The sequence below is a fragment of the Pinus tabuliformis genome, chromosome 8 (assembly GCF_031772625.1).
Source record: "Pinus tabuliformis cultivar Carrire ecotype Pingquan chromosome 8, CPIR1, whole genome shotgun sequence".
In the NCBI taxonomy this organism is placed as follows: Eukaryota; Viridiplantae; Streptophyta; class Pinopsida; order Pinales; family Pinaceae; genus Pinus; species Pinus tabuliformis.
This window is the reverse complement of record NC_142294.1, coordinates 1182786512-1182809869: the sequence shown is the minus strand read 5'-3', so window position 1 is coordinate 1182809869 and position 23358 is coordinate 1182786512. Positions and strand designations below refer to the sequence as shown.

The window sequence follows — 23358 nt, the reverse complement described above, 5'->3', positions numbered from 1 at the left end:
ACAAGTGTAAATAATCTTCCCATTTTGTGGACTGCTGCATTACATACGTTCGCAGCATGTCTTCAACAACTTGATTCACTCTTTTAGTATGCCTGTCCATTTGTGGATGGTAAGATGTACTGAAGTGCAGTTGTGTGCCCAATCCTTCAAATAGGGCTTTCCAGAAGGCTGATGTAAATTTTACATCTTGGTCAGAAATAATCATCTTAGGGATTCTGTGCAATTTAAAAATGTTCTGCATAAAAATATTAGCAATTTGAACTACTCTATAAGTTGATTGAACAGGTATGAGATGAGCATATTTGCTCAATTTGTCCACCACCACCATGATGGAGTCATTTTGCTTCCTCGATTTAGGCAACCTGGTAATAAAGTCAATAGATATGGTTTCCCATTTCCATTCTGGGATAGGTAGAGGGTGAAGTAACCCTGTTGGATGTTGGTGCTCAGCTTTCACTTGTTGGCATTCCAAGCATTTGGCTAAATATTCTGCCACTTCCTTCTTCATACTAGGCCAGAAAAATTCCTTCCACAGGGCAGAAATCATTTTCTGATACCCGGGATGGCCTGCATAAGGGATCTTATGGTATTCATCAAGAATGAGATTTTTAAGATGTTGTTGGTTAGGCACATATATCATTTTCCTAAAAATCAACAAATTTTCTGCATTTATTTCATAACCCAATTGTTGTTCATGGCTGTTAGGAATTTTTGCTTGCTGCTATAAATGTTTATATGTTGAATCCTGCGTGGCTTATTCTTGAATATGCTCAAAAATAGTGGTTCGTGATTCACTAAATGAAATTTCATATAAACAATTTACCTTCCGGCTTAAAGCATCCGCCACCCAATTTTTCTTTCCTTTCAAATGTTTAATTTCAAAATCAAATTCACTCAGGAAATCTGCCCAACGAGATTGCCTGACATTTAAAATTAGCTGTTTGAAATAATTAATCAGACTATGGTGGTCAGTCATCAGCAAAAATTTCTTACCTAATAGGTAATGCCACCACATTTTTAAGGCATGAATCACTGTAGTTAGCTCCAAGTCGTATGCTGAGTACTTTTTTTCATACTCCTTAACCTTCCTAGATTCGTAGGCAACCACTCTGTCCTCTTGCATTAATACCCCACCCACTGCTTCCTTACTGGCATCTGTAAAAAAAATCATATTCTTTGTTGGGATCAACAATACTCAGAATAGGTTCTGTGGTAAGAAGTTGCTTGTGCTGATCAAAGCTCTGTTGACAGTCGGGAGTCCATTTGAAAACTTTGCTTTTCTTTTGTAGAGAGGTGATAGGATATGCCGCGCGGGAGAACTCTCCACAAATCTCCAATAGTAACCTGCTAAGCCCATAAGTGATTTTATGTCGGCTATATCCTTTGGTATTGGCCATTCCATAATGGTTCTTATCTTTTTCAGATCTACGACAATTTCGTCCTTGGTGATGACATGTCCCAAGTATTGGATTTTCTCCTTAAAGAAATCACATTTACTGTACTTGGCGTATAGTTGGTGTTCTCATAGGACTTGCAGAACAATACGAAGATGTTCCTTATGTTCTTCCACATTCTAAGAATAGATTAGTATGTCATCAATAAAGATTAATACAAATTTATCTAAGAACTGATGAAATATGTTGTTCATGAGACACATGAAAGTTGCTGGGGCGTTAGTTAGTCCAAATGGTAAGACCACGAACTCATAATGTCCATAACGTGTCCTGAAAGCAGTTTTTGCAATATCTCCCTCTTTTATTCTGATCTGATGATACCTAGAGCAAAGATCAATCTTTGATAATACGGTTGCACCTTTCACATGGTCAAAGAGCTCATCTATCCGGGGAAGGGGGTATTTGTTTGTAATGGTCAGATTGTTTAGCTAGCAGTAATCCATGCACATTTGCAGGGTTCCACCCTTATTTTTAACAAATAAGACCGGAGCTCCCCAAGGAGACACACTGGGATGGATATTCTTCTTATCAAGAAACTCTTTGAGTTGCATCTTTAATTCTGTTAGCTCGGGTATACTCATTCAGTACGGTGCTCGGGAAATTGGAGCAGCTCTCGAAATCAGCTGAATAGTAAAATTTGTCTCTTTTAGGGGGTAGGCCTGGTATTTCTTTACGAAACACATCTAGAAAAATTTGTATCACAGGTATGTTCTCTAGTGATACAGGCTTATCTTTAGAGTCAGCATACCCTACTTGTATAGCATAAACTTGAAAACATTTTATGATGCATTTGGTTAATTGAGAGGCTATTATTGGCCTTAATTGTAGAGGTTTATGAACACCTTGAATTTCCTGTCTCTCTCCTACTTCATCTTGGTAGCTAATAGCTTTTGTTTTACAATTTATTAAGGACCAGTGCTTTTCTAACCAGTCCATACCTATCAGAATATCGTATGACCCTAGGGGTAACACATTTAAATCAGCTATGATAGGTTGACCATCTAATTTCAAGGGGAAATTGTTTACTTTAGACAAAACTCTTCTTTTTTCCCTTGTGTCTAGTTGTACTAACCATGGGTTGTTAAATTTAACAACTTGTAATTTACATCATTCCACTACCCTAGGACTAATGTAGCTTAATGTAGCCTTGAGATCTATTAAAATAGAGCAGGTCTGGTAAAAAATAGTACCTTCAAATTCAACCATAGTTGGTTGAAACTCCGCCTGATGATCTTCAAGAGCTGTGTTGATCTTAGGGATGCTTCTTTCCACTTCTCCCATAGTGGATGCCTCCTGAATTTGTGAGATTTGATCTGCTCCCCTGCGTTGAGGGTAATTTTTGACATAATGCGGGCCTCCACATCCCCAACACTATACATGTGGTCTATTAATTAATTCTATTTCATTTATGTCAATTTGTTCATTTTTCCTAGCTTCACCTGGTACCTTAAATCTAGGCTTATTCACATTCTGATTACCTTGACCTTTATATACTCCCTTGTTGTTGGTGCTCTTATTTCGCTTATGGCTGGGAATGAATTTATTTCCCTTCTTGTTTGCCTACCTTTTACTCGTATCTCCCTTTGGTTTATTTTGTTGATAACAAATTCATGCTTTCCAAATGACTTCATCCATGGTTTTTGGATTATTAAATTCCAGTTGTTCTTTCATGAACAACAAAAGACTACTAACAAACCATTGTAACTTAGATTTTTATTCACAAATATAAGGAACGTATCGTAATAATGATGTAAATTTTATTATAAATTCATCCATGGTCATTTGGCCCAGGCGAAGGTCATGGAACTCTTTTTCTTTTTCATCATAAAACCTCTCGGTCAAATATTTCTCTTTAAAGAATTTCTGGAATTTCTCCCAAGTTATGTTTTGTTCATTGATCCCATGGACTATTTTTACTTCCTCCCACCACAATGTAGCTTTCCCTTGAAGCTAGAAAATGGTCAGATGGGCCTTCAAATTGTAGTCATACTCGTATAGCTGGAAATACTTGTTCATATTAATTAACCATGCTTCCACAACCTCTTCTTGCATCCCATCAAAGAGAGGAGCCTTGATTTTATGAAACTCCCCTTGGAGTTCAATCTTCAGTTTCTTTTGCGTCTTGTGCTCAGACACGTTTCTTGATTCTTCCTCTTGGTTTTCTTCTCCTCCTTCTATTTCCATATTTTCAGTTCGGAACTCTTGTCCCCTAGTCATGTGGTCGTGCTCCAGTCTGGGGGCTAGTGGCCGATGATTCTATCTATCCGACAAGATTTTTAGAATCTTTTCTTGTTCCTGCATCAATCTTTCATTGTCTACCCGGAGTCGGGCCATCTCACCTTTCAGTTCTTGGACAGTTGTCCAGAGGTCTACGTTGGGATTTTGCGTATCATCGCCTAGTTGCACCCAAACCTCATGATTGCCTTCCTGAAATGATGTTGGTCCTGTTCCCAATATGGAAACATGTGGTAGATTTCCAAGTCACCTCGTGCTGATTATCTGTTGTCTCCTAGGTGCACATCACAATTTTGTTATTCCTTTTTCTAGAGGCCTCAATTTTGGAACCTGAGCGCTTTGATACTGTATGTAACACATCCAATAAATTATACTACACGTACAATTATATATTATACTTTATATAAATATAATTAATATAAATTATATCTATATTCCACCCACTTCAAAATAATATAATTAGTAGAATATATCTCAAACACATTACTGCACCCACTATAATAATAAATTATATTTCAATCACATTACTGAGTAAAATACTTCACCGTGATGTATTGGTTATTGACGCGTGTCCATAAAATATCCCGGTTATCACGGATTCTAGAAGATCTATAACAATAGTAACCATCATAAGCGGACATTCAAGATATTCAGAGTCCATAATAACCATCATAAGCGGAACTTGGGTCAAGTAATTCAGAGTCCATAATAATTAACGGTCGCTTAATGTTCAGAGTCCATAATAATTACGATATGTGGACATGCTTCTTTAATTAATTTATTACAACGACGTGTATGATTGAGATATATTGTACTTATCTAATTAAAAGGTTAGATAGAAGGACGGAAAATAAAAAGATTCTCGAACGCGATAAGAAAGAATTTGTTAGGGAAACTTTGGGGTTCCAAAGACTTTTACCAAAACAATATAATTTACCACGCATAGGAACAAAGTCTTAGTAATCAAACTACATCTCACTCGACACGTCACTCTATACTGATACATAGATTATAGTGATACATAGATTATGATGGGAAATATTTTCTAAAACAATATAATTAAAAAGATTGCTACGGTTAAAAACATTTTTTTAATAAGTTTTGTAATATAAGTTAATATAGGTTTTGTATGGTGTATTATATATTTGAGTGGGTTTAATAGTTAAAAGCATGTGTATTTTTTAAAAGTCATAGGTTCAAAATTAGGGGAGAGACTATGTATGTTTGCCTAAATTTATTAGTCAAATAACTACAGAGAAATAGATCCCTTGTCCCACAAAATTAGATAATAATAATAATAATAATTTTTTTAATTATAACTTGACTATAAAAGATATATATATATATATATATATATATATATATTTTAAAATGATTAAATATATTCATTTATATTGTTAAATTAATTAATAGTTTGGTGTAATTATATATCATTACTATTTACCTAATTTCAAAGTTTTTTCAAATTATACTAAATTTTTAATTAGCTGGGCCAATCTTATTAATTTTAATATATTTTGAAGAGAAACAATTGATTTTTGATTTTGACATATAATTTGATGAGTTGTATTTAAGAAAAACCTTATACATAATAACACAGGATTGAAGGTACTTTTAAATAAGAATTTGAGAGAACATTTCAAGAAATATTAATATGCAAGCATGGATTTTGAAGAAATTCATAATCTTCTCACAGGCTAACACCTAAAAGGCACAAACATAGTTGTTTTTAGATTTAAGTGTGAATTTATTGAGAGCGTCATAGCCTTAGTAACTACATGTTTGAGATTCCTAGTTGTATTCAAATTTAAGTGTAAATTTATCGAGAGCATCATAGCATTAGTAACCACACATTTGAGATTCCCATACTCAACCACAAAATATATTTGCTTTCTAATCAAACTAATAAATACACCCATTTTATCTATCACAAATGTGTTAACACTAAATAAACTACATAAAATTCTCAAAATCAAACAAAAAACAATTGTTTCATCTACACAAAGAAGAAAATTTAGTTAGTGTTTTATATAAAATACCAATAACTAATAAATATGGACATATGTGAGTCTCAACCTTTAAACTTTTATATATTATGCTTAAATGTGTACAATATAAAATCACATAGTGTGAATAAAAACAAAAATATAAAACTAAAGATATACTATGAATAATGTAGGCTTATTTTTAAATCTCATCTCAAAATTTTAGTACTGGTGAGGTTAAATAGTGCAATACTGATGTTTGACTCTACGTAATCAAAACGCCTAATTTCTTTTATTTAAAAAATAGTATTTATTTGTTTATATGAGAATTAATAATTTTAAGTCATTCATTAAACCGAAGTTTGAAAACATAATAACTGTCGTACAAAGTTTTTAAAATGATTACTATTTAATGATTAAATAAGAAAATTACAAATAAATACCATCAAATTTAACCCCCTCACTGCAACCAATAGAAATAAACTTTCCGTAATTTATGGTGATACCACACCTCATTGAATAATGACTGGCAGACCGTAATGGAAACTAGTGTTCTTTCATCAAAAGTTTGCACCAAATTACGTCCGATAACACAAGTGTGGGGCCCGGTAAGCATTTCATGAAAGTAAGGTCCAAAACATTTCCTGGTTTATGATACGATATTAATGGAACATTAAGGTTCGTTATTAAACTCATTGTATGTTTGGGAATTATCAGGGTATCTGGTTTAAAGCATCTGGGGTTTGTAAATATATTCTTATCTACGTTCCTCCCTCTCGGCTTAGCTATTGATAGCAGCACTACCAATGCCATACCTATGGAGGAATCATCTTCTTCTTTATCTATCGTAGCTGAGTTTCCCGGTTTGCTGAGGATCTACAAAGACGGGACGGTTGGACGCTTGCTCGATAAGGGCACAGTTCGCCCTTCTTCGCAGCTCGGGAATGAATCCAAGGGAGGAGTGGCATCCAAGGATGTATCATCGATCCTGAAACAGGCGTCTTTGTTCGGCTCTTCCTTCCTCCGTTGGAAGTGAGTGATGGAAGTGAAAACAGAAAGTTCCGGTACTTGTGTACATTCACAGAGGGGCTTTCTGTATCGGATCGGCTGTCTCGCCGTTTTATCACAACTATGTCAGTGAAGTGGCTAAAGAGGCGAGGTGATATGCCTATCGGTGGAGTACAGGAAATCGCCCGAGCATCGCTTCCCTGTTGCTTATCACAATTGTTTTAGCGTTCTTGAATAGCTTGACCATCAAGCAGTGGCGCTGGATGGGGTGTCTTTGGATCCGTGTCTCGCTTCACGTGCAGATTTTAGGAAGGTGTTCGTGGCAGGTGACAGTGCCGGAGGTAACATCGTGCATCAGTTGGGAATCTTTGCGAGTGGAAGGAAATGGGATGGCCTGTCTTTCCAAGGGGCCATTTTGGTTCACCCCGGCTTTTATGGGAAAGAACTAGTTGGCTGCGAAGTTGGGCAACAGGCGGAGGCGGAGGGTTTTAAGGAGTTGCAGGATGCACTATGGAGCATCGTCCTCCCCCCAGGGGAGGATAAAGACCACCCTTTTAGCAACCCAGTTGGACCCTGTTCTCCTGATCTGTCGACTCTGGTGTATGAACGAATGGTTGTTTTCGTGGCAGAGAAGGATCTACTGATAGATCATGCTATTCTGTACTACGAAGGTTTAAAGAAGGCAGGCAAAGACACTGATCTGGTAATGACGAAAGGCGAAGGCCACGTGTTCCATCTCCTCAATTCCAAATCTGAGAATGCGTATCTCATGTTGAAATGCATTTCGGACTTCATGCATTCCTTTTCCTCTGTTGGAAATAATACTGAGAGGGGGGGGGGGTGAATCAGTATTATTAAGTCAATAAAACTTTTTCATTTCCATACTTAGATTCATATATGCTACTTCAGTTAATCGAACCCACGTGTATACGCAACTATGTCTAATGCAACTAGTGTATATCGAGAATACTTACGATTCAGTTAATCCATTAAATGTTGATCTTTAGTTAGTGCATTAGAACTTCATTAACCATATGTATAGTAAGCAGGTGAAGTAAAACAGAACAGATCATCACACAAGAAGCACACATGAACACCATGATATAAGGTGGAAACCCAATGTGGGTGAAAACCACCTGCTGCAAGTCGTCTCTATCTTCTTTCAATAAGATACTTCATTTTACAATATTTTGTACTGGTGCAGTCCTTTACCAGTATGCAGGCTGCAACCTGCAGAGGGCTACAACCCTCTCTTGTTTTCCAGACTCTCCTGGATCGGAGCTACATCCCCCTTAGCTCTTGTACTAGCTGATCCATTTACTAGTACGTAGGTGTCTGCCTACTGAATGCTCCAATCTTCACTTGTTCTCTAGCTGCTACTGGAAGGGAGCTACTGCCCCCTTTGCTCTTGTACTAGCTGATGTACTAGTACGTAGGTGCCGACCTACAATCTCCTTTCATCCTCTAGGGACCACATTTCATACATTTTCAGACTGGATACTCCTGAAGCACAACACTATAATCTGAAGGCCACATTTCATCAAATTTTCATACTGGACCCATAAATATCATTGAAGCACAAAACAATCAATACTAGCATCATCAATTTTTGAATCACTGAAACACTGAAACCCTGTCAACAACACAGTCACCAGAACACAGAGCAGAACAATGAACTCTGTAACAATATTCAGAACCAACTGTATCTTCAAAATCATGCATCAGAGTGCATACGCTACTTGGAAGTGCTGAACCAGCGTGTATACGCAACTTCACCAAGGTGAACCAACGTATATGTCATCAATTACTTACTTATAACTTGATGCACTTCCTGACTTAAGACATATCCAGATTATTACATATACAAGGATAATATGTGTGTTAGCACCCAGATCTAGTCCATCAGATCACATAAATATGAGTCATTATGATCCTGATCCAATATTAGTTCTCATCCATTAATACTGAAGCTAAACACAATCAACCAACCAGGATATGCAGAATACTGATACCATTAAACTGTCATTAGAACTCATCAACAACCAGAACCACCTGTAACTTCAAACATCATAGCTCAAATGGTATACACTACTACAATGAACCAAACCTGTGTACATACGCGCTTACACCAAAGCCAACCCGTGTACAGATCTATAAATACTCAATCATGACTTGCAGCGATTTCAAACTTAAGTTATACCCAGTTCAGATCATTACATGCGTCAGTATACAGATCTAGAATAAACATAATCAATCATATAGAGATAGTTCATTTCAAACCATTTGATCCCGATCTATCCTTAGATCTTGTTCTCCATCAACCAGTGAGATCCCTCCTTAGCTCAGATCAAGCAATGCATCATCAACCCATAACCTACATACTGGATCTCATCCTTCCTCAGATATTCAAGACTTTTTCGATGCTCTTGCCTAATGATCTTCTTCTCCTTTTATAATCTTAGGCCTTGCTCAATACCATGGTCCAAAACCATAACAAACCAATACCATGGACCCAACACGTCTGACGAGATACTATGGTCCAAAACCATAGGTTCAAATACCAAGGACTAACTACCACGGACCAAAAGTAAGTTCTCCAACATATACGCGCTTTTCCTTGCATGAAAGTGCGTGTATACGCATATGCGCCTTTGTAATGTCTAACCCACGTGTATACGCGTCTCGGTCACGATGAACCTGCGTATATATATTTTCTCTTCATTCTTGTAGTCTGATCATCAAATCCTTGCTACTGTCCTGCTGCACTATGATCTGTCATCGGTGTGATTTGCCATCAATGACAACACTTGTCTCATAATGCCAACAATCTCCCCCTTTGGACTTGATGGCAAAGCTAACTTGTCACACTTAGAATTATCATCTGATTCCTTTGAGTTGTCCTGCATCCCATGCATTCAGTCACATCTGATATCTCTTCTGAAGATTCATCTAGTTATAAATAAGTGAGATGTTCTTCTATGAGTGGGTTGCCATCAAGTACAACACATGCATCATAATGCCAACAATCTCCCCCTTTGGACTTGATGGAAACAACACCAAATCACTCTCCCCCTTTGACATCAAGGGCAAAGGGCGGACCAAGATATTCTCTTTCTTTGATAAACATTCCACGGTCCATACTCCCCCTGAGTACCTGCTGAAATCTCTAAGTGAGCTCCCCCCTGAGTATATGCCAAGGTGTACCAATCTGACCATGCTCCCTCTGAGTACATGCTGAAGTTTCTACTCTGCTGAAGTGTGTCATTCATGATCCCCCTGACTGTAAGCAAGGTCTGCAAAAAGATGTTCTACAAGAAGAATATGACTCTATACATCTTAAGTGACCTTCCTAGCACCAAAGACTCATACATACATCCATCTCCCAACCAAGTGGGGATATACCAAAGGTTTACACATGATAATACAAGAGTATAACATCATTCATCCCAGGCATAGTGGGGAAACCAACATAGGCCGTTACATGACCTTGATACATGACTGAAATATTTCATCATCCTTCTTATGCATAGAGGGGTTACAAATTACATCATGTGACCAGAAGAGATTTCATCAAATGACTACAATAGATAGAGACACACTATTACATCATGAGTCTTGATATGACCTTTATATGAGACCAAACATCTAAATAAGGCCATGATAGTCATCAGTCACTATCATAATGTATGATCTGCTCCATAAGCATCTGTCAACAACATCTAGACCAGCAATCATGTTCTCCCTCTATACCTGTTCCATCTGTGTCAGATGGTTTCTGTCAGGCCCATATCAGACTCTTCTCATTCTGAGTTTGGCCCACTAATTTCCTTCAAATCAACATGTACGTGATTGTATCCATAGAAATAGGTGTATATACGCGGATGTTCTTCATAAAACTCGCGTACAACCACTTCCAGATCAACAACCTGTAAATGTCCTGTAACAAGGTATGTCTGCATATAGATATCAACCCATCCTTTTGAACATCATCATAAAATCATTCACGTCATATCATATGTGAAAAACACCATAGTCATCTCATCATCATCAAGATTTGCATGATCTTATATACCATCCATGTAACATTACACGGGAATATCCCTTATCTGATAATCATCAATCAACATATGTGAGTATCAACCTATCATCATATAGGTAAGGACTCATCATCATCATATCTCCAACAATGCAACTCCATGTATCCAGCACTATGTATCTAGAGTTCAAGACTTCTTGATATCATCAATAACCACAATCCTCACCAAGAACTATAGGAATCCTGCATCATAACTGTATTATATGATCTTTATGCATATGACAACAGCAGCATATGAGTGACTCATCATCAAGTAAAGAAGATGTGTATTCAAGCTTTGTACTTCTCCTTATCCTTATGAAGATCACCATGTAAACACCATATATGCATCATCAGAGAATCAACCACAAATCTGATATGAACATCAACTATGTAACCCCAAGAATCATATGAGATTTTGTCATGTATAACTCATAATCATAGCAAGATATATCATTTAGCCATATAAGCATCATCACCAAGGACTATTAACCATAATGCAAACAATGCATTATTAAAGGCATATGCTCCCCCTCAACCTATGCCATCTGTTTACTGTTAGATCTGATCAGTAACAAGCATCAAGTTAGGATAAAAACACTTCTAAGCATCTTACAAGTATCAAGACATTTTCACACATCCTCACCAGACTGTAACTATTAACCAATAGAGCAAATAATGGATTGAATCATATCAGACCCCTTTTCTGAGCCTGTCCCTACTGATTTTTCTCAAACTGACATATACGCGACTGTGCAGTGTCTAACTCGCGTATATACACGACTTCCCTTTATGAAACTTGCGTATGAGATTTAGGACACTGAAGTTTTACACTTTTAGCTCCCCCTAAGTCTGTTATGTCTGTGATGTGTTGTGTCTAGTATATTGTGTTGTGCGACATCTTTCTGACTGCACTTCCTTCTTCTTCCATATCTTCAAATGTGATGATGTTTTCTCCTTTTGGTGTGGTGCCCGTACCTTGTTCCTGCATTCCTTTTCTATATGTCCAAGCTTGTTACATGCATAAAATCTCATATGTTTCATTTTCCTCCTGTAGCAATCAGCAACTTTGTGACCAAACATATTGCAAGAAAAGCAATATCCATTAAAGTACCTGGAATGTGATGATCTTTCTGCATGACGGTCTTGAACCACTCTTCTTCTGCATCTGGCTGCAACATGTCCAAGATTATGACATACATAACATTCAACCTTATTCATTGGAGGAGTAAAAGATTTTCTTTGAAGAATTTCTTTCCTTGGTTGATGATGAGATCGACCATCCATTTCCTTGTTGAGCATTTCAGATTTTGCATTAGAGTCCCTTGTCTTACTAGATTCACCTTTAGCAGATTCATGAAAACCAAGAACAACTTTGATAGCAGGAGACCTTTGACTACTAAGAATATCATCCAAAATCTTAGTACTATCTTGAAATCGTAAGAGCTTATCTTTTTCTTCTAGCTTATCTTTTAGCATATTTACCTCAACTTGATGTTGCTCTTCCTTTTAAAGATACCACTTCTTCATGTTTTCTTCATGTTTTCTTCCTTCTTCCAACTGATGTCTTAGATCGAGAACTTCATTTTCTTGTTTTTCATGAGCTTGGAGAAGTTTGTTATTCTGTTTCTTTGATTCTTCAAGATCTTCCTTTAGCGAGAGGGTCGTAGCTTCAATACTTTCGTAGTAACTGGATCTATCTTTGAGTTTCTTGATTGTTGTGTTCTTCTCATTGATTTCATCCCTTAGTGATGTTACTTCATCCTGCAACTTTTGATATTTGTCCTTGAATAACTTCTTTACCTTGTTTCCTTCCTCTAGTTGAGCTTTTAGTTTGGTAGCTTCTTCTTTGAAGACACATTCCCTTTTGTTCAATAGATCTTGTTGATCTCTAATTTTGTCTGTAAGCCTTTTAAATTCTGCCTCTATTTGATATCTTTCTTGCTCACCCATAAGCGAAAATTCAGTTGTTTCGCTATCACATTCTTCATCTTTAAGAGGATAAATAGATGTATCACTAGAGGATAACAAATTCATACCTGATAAATCTTGTTCATCTTCATTATGAAGTGATTCTGAATCTGATGTGCTCCTTCCACATATTCCCCAATCAATACTGTCATAGTTCTTCGGAGATGCATTCTTGTTCTTAGGTGCTTTCTTCTTAAGCTTCTTTCCCATAGTTCCACGGATCTCCTTCAAGCGATCAAGCTTCTACCAAAGGACCTGCTCTGATACCAATTGTTGGAAATAATACTGAGGGGGGGGGGGGGGTGAATCAATATTATCAAGTCAATAAAACTTTTTCATTTCCATACTTAGATTCATATACGCTACTTCAGTTAATGGAACCCGCGTGTATACGCAACTGTGTCTAATGCAACTAGCGTATATCCAGAATACTTATGATTCAGTTAATCCATTAAATGTTGATCTTTAGTTAGTGCATTAGAACTTCATTAACCATATGTATAGTAAGCAGGTGCAGTAAAATAGAATAGATCATCACACACAAGAAGCACACATGAACACCATGATATAAGGTGGAAACCCAATGTGGGTGAAAACCACCTGCTGCAAGTCGTCTCTATCATCTTTCAATAAGATACTTCATTTTACAATATTTTGTACTGGTGCAGTCCTTTACCAGTGTGCAGGCTACAACCTGCAGAGGGCTACAACCCTCTCTCGTTTTCCAGACTCTCCTGGATGGGAGCTACAACTCCCTTAGCTCTTGTACTAGCTGATTCATTTACTAGTACGTAGGTGCCTGCCTACTGAATGCTCCAATCTTTACTTGTTCTCTAGCTGCTACTGGAAGGGAGCTACTACCCCCTTTGCTCTTGTACTAGTTGATGTACTAGTACGTAGGCATCGACCTACAATCTCCGTTCATCCTCCAGGGACCACATTTCATACATTTTCAGACTGGATACTCCTAAAGCACAACACTATAATCTGAAGGCCACGTTTCATCAAATTTTCATACTGGACCCATAAATATCATTAAAGCACAAAACAATCAGTACTAGCATCATCAATTTCTAAGTCACTGAAACACTGAAACCCTGTCAACAACACAGTCACCAGAACACAGAGCAGAACACTGAACTCTATAACAATATTCAGAACCAACTGTATCTTCAAAATCATGCATCAGAGTGCATACGCTACTTGGAAGTGCTGAACCAGCGTGTATACACAACTTCACCAAGGTGAACCAGCGTATATGTCATCAATTACTTACTTATAACTTGATGCACTTCCTGACTTAAGACATATCCAGATTATTACATATACAAGGATAATATGTGTGTTAGCACCCAAATCTAGTCCATCAAATCACATAAATATGAGTCATTATGATCCTGGTCCAATATTAGTTCTCATCCATTAATACTGAAGCTAAACACAATCAACCAACCAGGATATGCAGAATACTGATACCATTAAACTGTCATCAGAACTCATCAACAACCAGAACCACCTGTAACTTCAAACATCATAGCTCAAATGGTATACGCTACTACAATGAACCAAACCTGCGTACATACGTGCTTACACCAAAGCCAACCCGCGTACAGATCTATAAATACTCAATCATGACTTGCAACGATTTCAAACTTAAGTTATACCCAGTTCAGATCATTACATGCGTCAGTATACAAATCTAGATTAAGCATAATCAATCATATAGAGATAGTTCATTTCAAACCATTTGATTCCGATCTATCCTTACATCTTGTTCTCCATCAACCCGTGAGATCCCTCCTTAGCTCAGATCAAGCAATGCATCATCAACCCATAACCTGCATACTGGATCTCATCCTTCCTCAGATATTCAAGACTTTTTCGATGCTCTTTCTTAATGATCTTCTTCTCTTTTTATAGTCTTAGGCCTTGCTCAATACCATGGTCCAAAACCATAACAAACCAATACCATGGACCCAACACATCTGACGAGATACTATGGTCCAAAACCATAGGTTCAAATACCAAGGACTAACTACCATGGACCAAAAGTAAGTTCTCCAACATATACGCGCTTTTCCTTGCATGAAAGTGCGTGTATATTCATACGCGTCTTTGTAACGTCTAACCCGCGTGTATACGCGTCTCGGTCACGATGAACCTGCGTATATATATTTTCTCTTCATTCTCGTAGTCTGATCATCAAATCCTTGCTGCTGTCTTGCTGCACTATGATCTGTCATCGGTGTGATTTTCCATCAAGGACAACACTTGTCTCATAATGCTAACATCCTCCCCCTCCTCCTTTGATGACTGTAAGAACCCTAACCAGAGTCTTTCTGTGTCAATTTGAAGGCGAATATCTGTGATTGTTTAGCGTATACAGTTTCGTTGTGGAAACAGAAAGGCTACAGGGTAATAACTGCACTATCGAGCCAATATTGAAGAAACTGGACAGTCTTAAAAACATAAGAGGCTACAGGGTAATAGATTTAGCCAGTGTCATTACGCAGATATTGAAATCGATTGTTTCTGTTTCTGATGACTTTCTTTACTAATAGTGTAATAGATTTAGCCAGTGTCATAATTTGTTGTCTTTTACCCGGAGCAACAATAATTTATTTGTAATTTGTTATTTTTACAAGGTGAAAGATCAATGTTAATTGAGAGAAGTTACACAAAATAAAAAAAAAATAGATACATTCATATATTTAATTTTATAATGATTTATAAAATTAAAAAAAAAAAAATTGAAAAGAGAATTGAAAAAAAAAAAAAAAAAACCTAAGAACCGCACATACATTATTAATCAATGAAATGTGAGATGTTAAAAATAATTAAAAAATAATAAATTCCAGATATTTTGATTAGCCAAGAGATATTAAAAACCATTAAAAAAGATAATACATTCACATTATAATCAATTAATTATCGCCATTTAACTTTACAAAATTCTTCTTATAAACTGGTATGGTGGAAAAGGTACAAATACAAGAGTTGAAGTTCTCGCTCGCTATGGGGTTTTATTGTATAATACCAGAAAACTGAATTTGGAAGAGATAGCCATTTATGGAGAAGCAAGGGTAATCAGAATGGTCTTTGTTCCCCTAATCTGGTAAATTGGATGCTTCGCATTGAGAATTTGAAGAAATCCTTTGATAACATCTCCTTTATGCGAGCTATCAAAAAATAGGTATTGTAGCAGAGCCTAGAATATTCCATCACAGCTTCCTCCACAATGGCGGGGATCTATTCCAATGTGCTCATGTTTTTCCAGCTACTAGTGAGGAAGTAATTTTCAGAAGTTTAGTTTTGTTATATTTTTCTTTTGATATTATATATGGAACTCATTTTTATGTATTAGGGAAGACAGGATATACTTTTCAGCGAATTATGGACAACAAAAATGGTAGCATATGTTGAAGGATATAATATTTTAGTTTCAGTATAAGGCATATCATAGTGGTATTGGTAGAATATCTACTGCTTTTTTTTTAAAATAGTAATATGAATGTTACTTTTTTGTTGAAAAAAATCAATTGATTAGTTGTGAGATGTTAAAAATAATTAAAAAATTATTGAATTTTGGGATATTTTTAATTTAATAATGATTTAAGAAATATGTGAAAAGAGACATGAACTTATTAATGAGATTTTTAATTTTTTTTATAATTTATATAAAAGTTTAATGGTCACAAAATTATAATTTATTAATTATATTTTATTAATGATTTATTTTCAATTTTATATTTAAAAAAATTAATGGCCACACACATTTTCATTATAATTTATAAATTTTTAAGTTAATTTTTTTATTGCTCTATCACAGAATTACAGCATTATGTTTTTATTTGTTTCTCATTCATCCTTTGGGAAATCAAACCGAAGAACTAATTATTTTTTATCAATAAATGTCCAAAAATAATATGAAAGTAGAAACATCAAACTAAATAGGATGAGTTGTTCTTGTAGTGAGAAAATTATCTAGGAATATGGAAACCAATAAAAAATATGACAAAAATGGAGCAAAAAAAAAGATAGTCATCCAAGATGTGGGAAAACCAACCAAATGAGAAATTTCCACAGTAGCCAAAGTTCTAAACATTGTATAGATATAAAACAATAAAAGAAACTTGTGGGTCATGAAGATAATGAAGTGTCCAAATTAATGGAATGATCTACAATGTGGTCCCACAGTGATGCCTAGGGCTAACCCAATTTCTATTAATTATATTGTAGAAATAATGGTAATATCCCATTTTCATTAGGTTAGGATCATTCTACATTAATTTAAATAGTAACATTTTTTGTGTAAGGCGAATTTTATTGACCAATCAGAAATGATATACATCATGTACAATCACGACTCTTTTTCTAGTACAATGTGCCATATATTGATAGGAATATCACTAAGATGTATGCGACTAAGAACAGCAAAGGAGACATAGCAGAAAAAAAATAAACAATTGCAAATGTGAATCACCCAAATTTGGGTAGGTCCTCAGAGCGTCCTTTCTTTCGTTTCTTTTTTGAAACCTTCACCCAACCTTCCAAAGGTGGGTTTATCAAAGCGATCTAGAGATTATTATTGTGCATTGAAGGAGAATCCTTGTTAGAGTACAAAGAAGTAGACTCATGATCCCACTTCAATGCGCCCGAATAAGCATTATTATTCGCTATCTCTATTCATGTCGAGGGAGCATGGTTCATAATAGGATCGTTAGGAAACTTTTGAGGAGACGAATTTTGAGCCTCCTTGTCCATCGAACGCATTTCACATCAGATCCTTCATCATCCTTGTCTGAATGAGAGGAGACCTCGTCCTCCATAAGATGTTGATTGTAGGGCTTCCAAATTTTTGCTTTGGAATTTTAAATGTTCCGCTTCTAGTGAGATTTGAATGGAGGGAAAGAGATCAATAAATGGCCTGTTTGATGACAAAAGTGCTAGGGAAAAGAAATATTCTCATAGTCCAGAGCTTAGCTCTGATGAAAATCAAAGTTTTAAATTAATTTTGTTTGGCATCCCTTTACTTATGTCAATTTCAACACATATTTTTGCATAAGTGTAGATATAAAACTTCCCACGAGAATTATCGGTTGCAATGAAATGACCTATGGGGTTTCCAATATCATAAAAAAATTGAGTGTTCCTACAAGTGAGTAGGTAGATTAAGAAGATAGGCTGATAATGGTAGCTTGGAGATGACTACTATAGAAGGGTCAAAATATGGAAACCAAGGAATTTGGAATAGTCCAACATTGCCCCATATTAGAGACCCATTAGATTAAAATTTATGGTAGTATTCTAATTCTAAAAATGCCAAAATGAAGAAGCCTTTGGAGAAGAAAATAACCTTACAACTCTTGGTCCACGAATAATGGATCCATTGGTAAAGATCAGAGTGGGACCATAAACCATTAAAGAGACATGTGAGGGTTGATTACACATAGAGCTAATGGAGGTTCTTCAGAGCAAGGTGTGATATTTCTAAGGAGGGAATTTATTTAGATTTTTCAACCAGTAACGGCATAGGAGCCACCTGAGACTATAATTCCTTTATGGAGGGTTAAGCATGTACAACATATTCATAGGAAAAAACCTAAGGGGAGCACAAATTTCCCACAACACCCCCTCATAAGTGAAGGGCCATAAAATCAGTGGAATCTTTACAAACATTATAGATTGAAAGAGGGAAAGGATCATCTAGATGCTTACCTTTGAAAAGTAGGCATTACATGACATAAGGCATACCCACCTAGATCTCTAGGGAAAGCTTGAGGTCCCATAACAAATCAGTGGAGTAGGACCCAAAGAGTAGTGAATGCCCAAAGAGAAGTTTGGTGAATTTTTGTAAATAAATTTGTGAAACCGGGGGCTAAGGGCCCAAGACTATAATAAAGTAGGATATAGGGCTTCTAACACCATCACCATGACAACCCCCAAGACCCTTATCTTCTTGGGAAAATGGTTCTATGAGAGTAGCCTCTAGAACACGAGCTCAGAGTCCAATGACATATATGTTGTTCCCATGGTTACTCTCATCATCCCTTAAACAAAAATACCTCTTGATAAGGTTATGAGACCAATGCAAGGATCGATACTAATCTACCATCCCATAATGAGGATAAGGTCACATGTTTGTGCTTTGGGTAAGGATAATGTTGGTATTTTCATCTAGGAATGTGCACCATTACTATCCAATGATTAAGGCTCTCTATTGTCACATCTCAATTGGTTTGAGTTGGGCTACATATTTTTTCCATAATTTTTGCATCTTCCTGATTGCGACTAGGATTCAACTCCATTCCTTTTCCTTTATGTGATGTGGATCAATGTTTTTTCACTTATCAATTTAAAGAGTAATTATAATAATATTATTTTTTAATTGAAAAATAATTTTTACATATACATTATAGAAAAAGAGAAGAAAATGAAGGATATATAGAAATAAATCATATCTGCTTGTAAAGAGAAATTAAAACAATTATAAAATATAAATAAGGATTTGAACTTAATAGTTTATTTTGGAATCCCTAATCAACAATACTCTTTGTCTAGGATTTACATATGTATCTCATCATGCCATCATTTTGAATGAGCTTTTGGAGAACTAACATCATCATAAAAATGCATTTGTAACAGAGTTTCCAAAGAGTATTATTAGTTGCCCAACTGACTCCCCTCTCATTTTCAAAATGATATGGGCCCCTCTTTTTATTTATTTGTTTGCTTTTGATTTTCGTAATTAGTTTTTTAATGAAATGTTGATAATGGTTTCACGTACATATTTTGATCTAGATTGTGGTATGGATTTCATCTCATTTCATATTTAGCATTTTTATTCAAAGAAATGGAGAATTTATCTTAAGGATTATTGACTATGATTATTTATCATCTTTTTTCTTGTTATATAAGGTTGCGTATTCTTTTTTGTTACAATAACAAGTTAGCCTGTGTGTTTTGAGTTAGTTCATGGGGTCATAAATTTATTTAACCTAGTCAACATGTTCTCATTAAAGTCTTCAATGTGTTACCTATATATACTCTCATTTTGATTTTTGGCTTACATTCTGTGCAAGCGATAATTATTTTTTCTTTCGCATTATATAAGTCAATGGATTATATGAAATTTATGGGTCTCAAAACCTATCATAATAATGGTTTTTTTGTTTTAGTAAAGTTTTATTTACTTGTGTATGAAATGTGTCATTCTAAACCTAATGGTATTGACATTTAGATTTCGTGAGTTTTATAGATATATGGGTATATTTGTTTTGGAAAAGGTTATATTATTTCATTTGAAACGTTGTCATTTCATGACCTTGTCATATCATTGGTCATTACCAAACCCCTTGATCAATATTTTGACATGTTGTTATGGTTTGATTTTCATTGTATTTAATAGCAAACCTCTATTTCTATATGAAATTTAATATTGGTATCGAAGAATTCTAATTTTTTATATGTTGAATTTATGGTTGAAACATTCAATGAGATTTTCTTAGATTTTAACATCTATCATTTCTAGTGACATGGAACCATACATCTGACCTGTAAACTCTAACGTTTGGTGATGCAGGAAATGGGCGAATAGACAGAATTCCAATATCCCCAGGAAGTTTAACTCAGAAACCAAGTCAAATCTTCTTAATTGAATAATGGTTTTAAGGCCCCTCTATTATCCTTAATACCGCACCTTAAACCTCCATTAAACCTTGAGCCCGCATACATAACCAATCCCACATTTATCTATGGTTATATTTGACTTAACCCATAAAAACCTTCTATCAGCACTTTAATCCATTACAAACCCTTTGTAATAGAAATTCGTTATAAAACATACCTTTTATGCCCCTCATATGGCCTCTGCACAATTATCAATGTATGCCTTTATCGCAATGGATACTGGCTCTCCGCAGTCAAACTACTCATGAACCCTTCCACTTCCAATTTGCAATAACACTCGACTTGTAAACTGTGCCCATATAACACTATCGGAAGCGTTATTTGCGTGCTTTCTTCTTTAAACCTAAAACAACATAACTTTATCAAAACACACGGAATACATGGGAAAACCCGCTCTGAACACTTAAGTCGGACCTCAAATATTATAAACCCGCATCTATAACTTTATCGGGTCCACTTCCTTTGCATGTCGCATTACTCCTCCGCTGATAAAGCTTCATTGAATGATGCGATGCGATCACTCCACTGATCGCAATTGGTGATCGCTTGCGCTCGAGATTAGTTCACCCATCATTGAAACATTCTGATGCAACTCAATCTCTGTCATTGATCAAGTATATGATCCAACGGTCCACGTTATATTACAATGTCGCAATCGGAGTTGGCAAGTGGTTAGGGTCTAGTCCATCCACACAGACTTCCGCCGAGGCAATATATCGGCGATCGCTCATCACATAGGCTTAAGCCCTAAAGTCATCTGCATACACATGAATTATCACCGATGCGATAAAGTGGCTCTACTCGGCCTAATTAGATATGGTCCATTGATCTTAGAGATCCAATGGCCACTGTGTCTTCCCTTTATCCTTTCATTCGCCTCTTTACTTTGGGGTTTTTTCATTGTTTGTTCAATGGTTCCTCTGTTTTACTCTTGGATCAATGACTGGTTTTAAAAGTGTCTCAAACACTATTCTTTACACTAAGGACCCCAATTATACTTTGAACAATACGATTTATAACTTTAGGGAATAAAAACAGAGAAGAATGCTTAGTTTGTTCCACAAGCAAATGTACAGAGAAAAGAAAAGGATTTCGATACAAATGGCCCATTAACACACACACTGAATCATTTATTCAATATAGTAATATTTACAGAGTCTTGCCCTCTGGCTTGACTACAGAAATAAAAGGACCCTATTCTATCTTGCATCCTTGCTTTCTCTTACTCGACTCTAACTTCACGAACCTCTCTATCCGTTCTCTCACTAGTTTCTGAATTATGAAAATAAATCATATTTTATACAAGAATGGATTCATGAACCAATTTTGGTTCAGATCCAGAAATCTCTCACTCTTTCCTAAAGAATCTCTTCAACTCCACTCTTTTCTAAACAAACGATAAATCAATCTTTCAAATTCCTCATATCCTATTCAAACTAAATAAATCTAACTGTTTGGCCTGATCTCAACAGAGGGAGGATCACTCAGCCACTATACCCTTTTTCTCATATTCGAGAATAAATAAACACTCTCACACATTTAAATAAATAAAATTAACTAAACTCTTGTCTTCCAACCCTTTGTTAGTCACAACACGTGATCATGCCATCACATTGCTGACTAGGCCTAAATGCTCCTACATCAAACTCCCAAAGTTGAAAGCTTTCATGACCTCCTGGTCATGTGTTTCTTCTGCTGATCATCTAGTATCCCAAACTTTACTTTGTAACTAGTCATCACTTTCATCATGTTGTTGATTCAATTCTTCTACCACTGTCACTTCTGTTCCTCCAAGATTCCAAATCTTATTTTGTTGTTGTCCTCTTTCCTTGCTGATAATTTTTTTTTTTTTTTATTTCTCTTTCTTGCTGTCCCTCTTCTTCACTGACTTCATCTTCCACAATTTCTCAATTTCCTCCTTACCATTTGTTCTTAACTGAACTCCTATGACATCTGTCTGTTGTACATTCTCCTTTACCATATAAATTATAAGATTTCTATCCAATTCTCCTTCACCTCTATCATTTACAAACCGTTGTTTGTATTCTACAACTTCCCTTCCATTATCATTAAAGATAATCCTTTCCTCTATGTTATCAAGTTCATCTAACAACCTTCCCAGAAAAATACAAATTCTTTCATATTCAATAAGCATGTCATTTGCATATGACTCCTCCTTCCTGTATAAAACAGAATTTCCATCATAATTGTCAGATTCAAAATAACTATGGTTTTCACTTTCCATAGGTAATTCTGCCATCGAATCTTTATATTGTACTTCTGCATAAGTTATGAAATTGTCATCAATTTTCATTTCCATACTTTCCTCTGTATTATATGGTGTTCCATTTTCTAACACATGACTATCATTCAACAATTCAATAGCTAGGACTATCATTCAACAATTAAATGGCTAGGATTTCTTGGAGCATATCATTGTGAAGTATCCTTTCATCTTCTATACTTATACCATTGCAACAAAATGATGTTGTTTTATCTTCTCCTACAAGAGAAACAAAATATTGGTTTTCTAAAGCTTCTTAATGGTTTACAGATTCATAAAAATAATACACTTTAAAATCACAGAATTCCTGAACTTCTGCATATGTCAACATCATCATATATTCCTTCACAATTTCTATAATACTTTCATTTTGATTCTCTACTGAAGATATTTCATTTTGGTTATCATCACAAACTTTCATTTTCTTATCTTCAACTTCTTTAAACATGACAATTTCCCTGTTTATACCATCATTCTCAAGATTATTAAATACATGCTCAAAATATTTTTCTGTTTCAAGCATCTCTTCCAGTAATCTCACTTCTTCATCAACATGCACAAGCACATTATCCAATTGTTGTTCATCACCTGTCAAACCTGAAAACATACACAACATGTCAGTTTCAAAAATACAAGGCCCTTCATTTGAAGCCTCAG

The 23358-nt window shown here is 35.7% G+C and overlaps 1 protein-coding gene across 1 annotated transcript; it reads left to right on the top strand.

The window, feature by feature from the left end:
* The first annotated feature begins 6196 nt into the window (after nt 1–6196).
* LOC149239572 (tuliposide A-converting enzyme 1, chloroplastic-like) lies at nt 6197–20325 on the top strand. Its single transcript, XM_089369906.1, has 5 exons — nt 6197–6210; nt 6392–6706; nt 6759–6828; nt 6921–7385; nt 20311–20325. The coding sequence occupies exons 1-5, from the start codon at nt 6197–6199 to the stop codon at nt 20323–20325; spliced, it is 879 nt and encodes a 292-aa protein (XP_089226032.1).
* The last annotated feature ends 3033 nt before the right edge of the window (nt 20326–23358 follow it).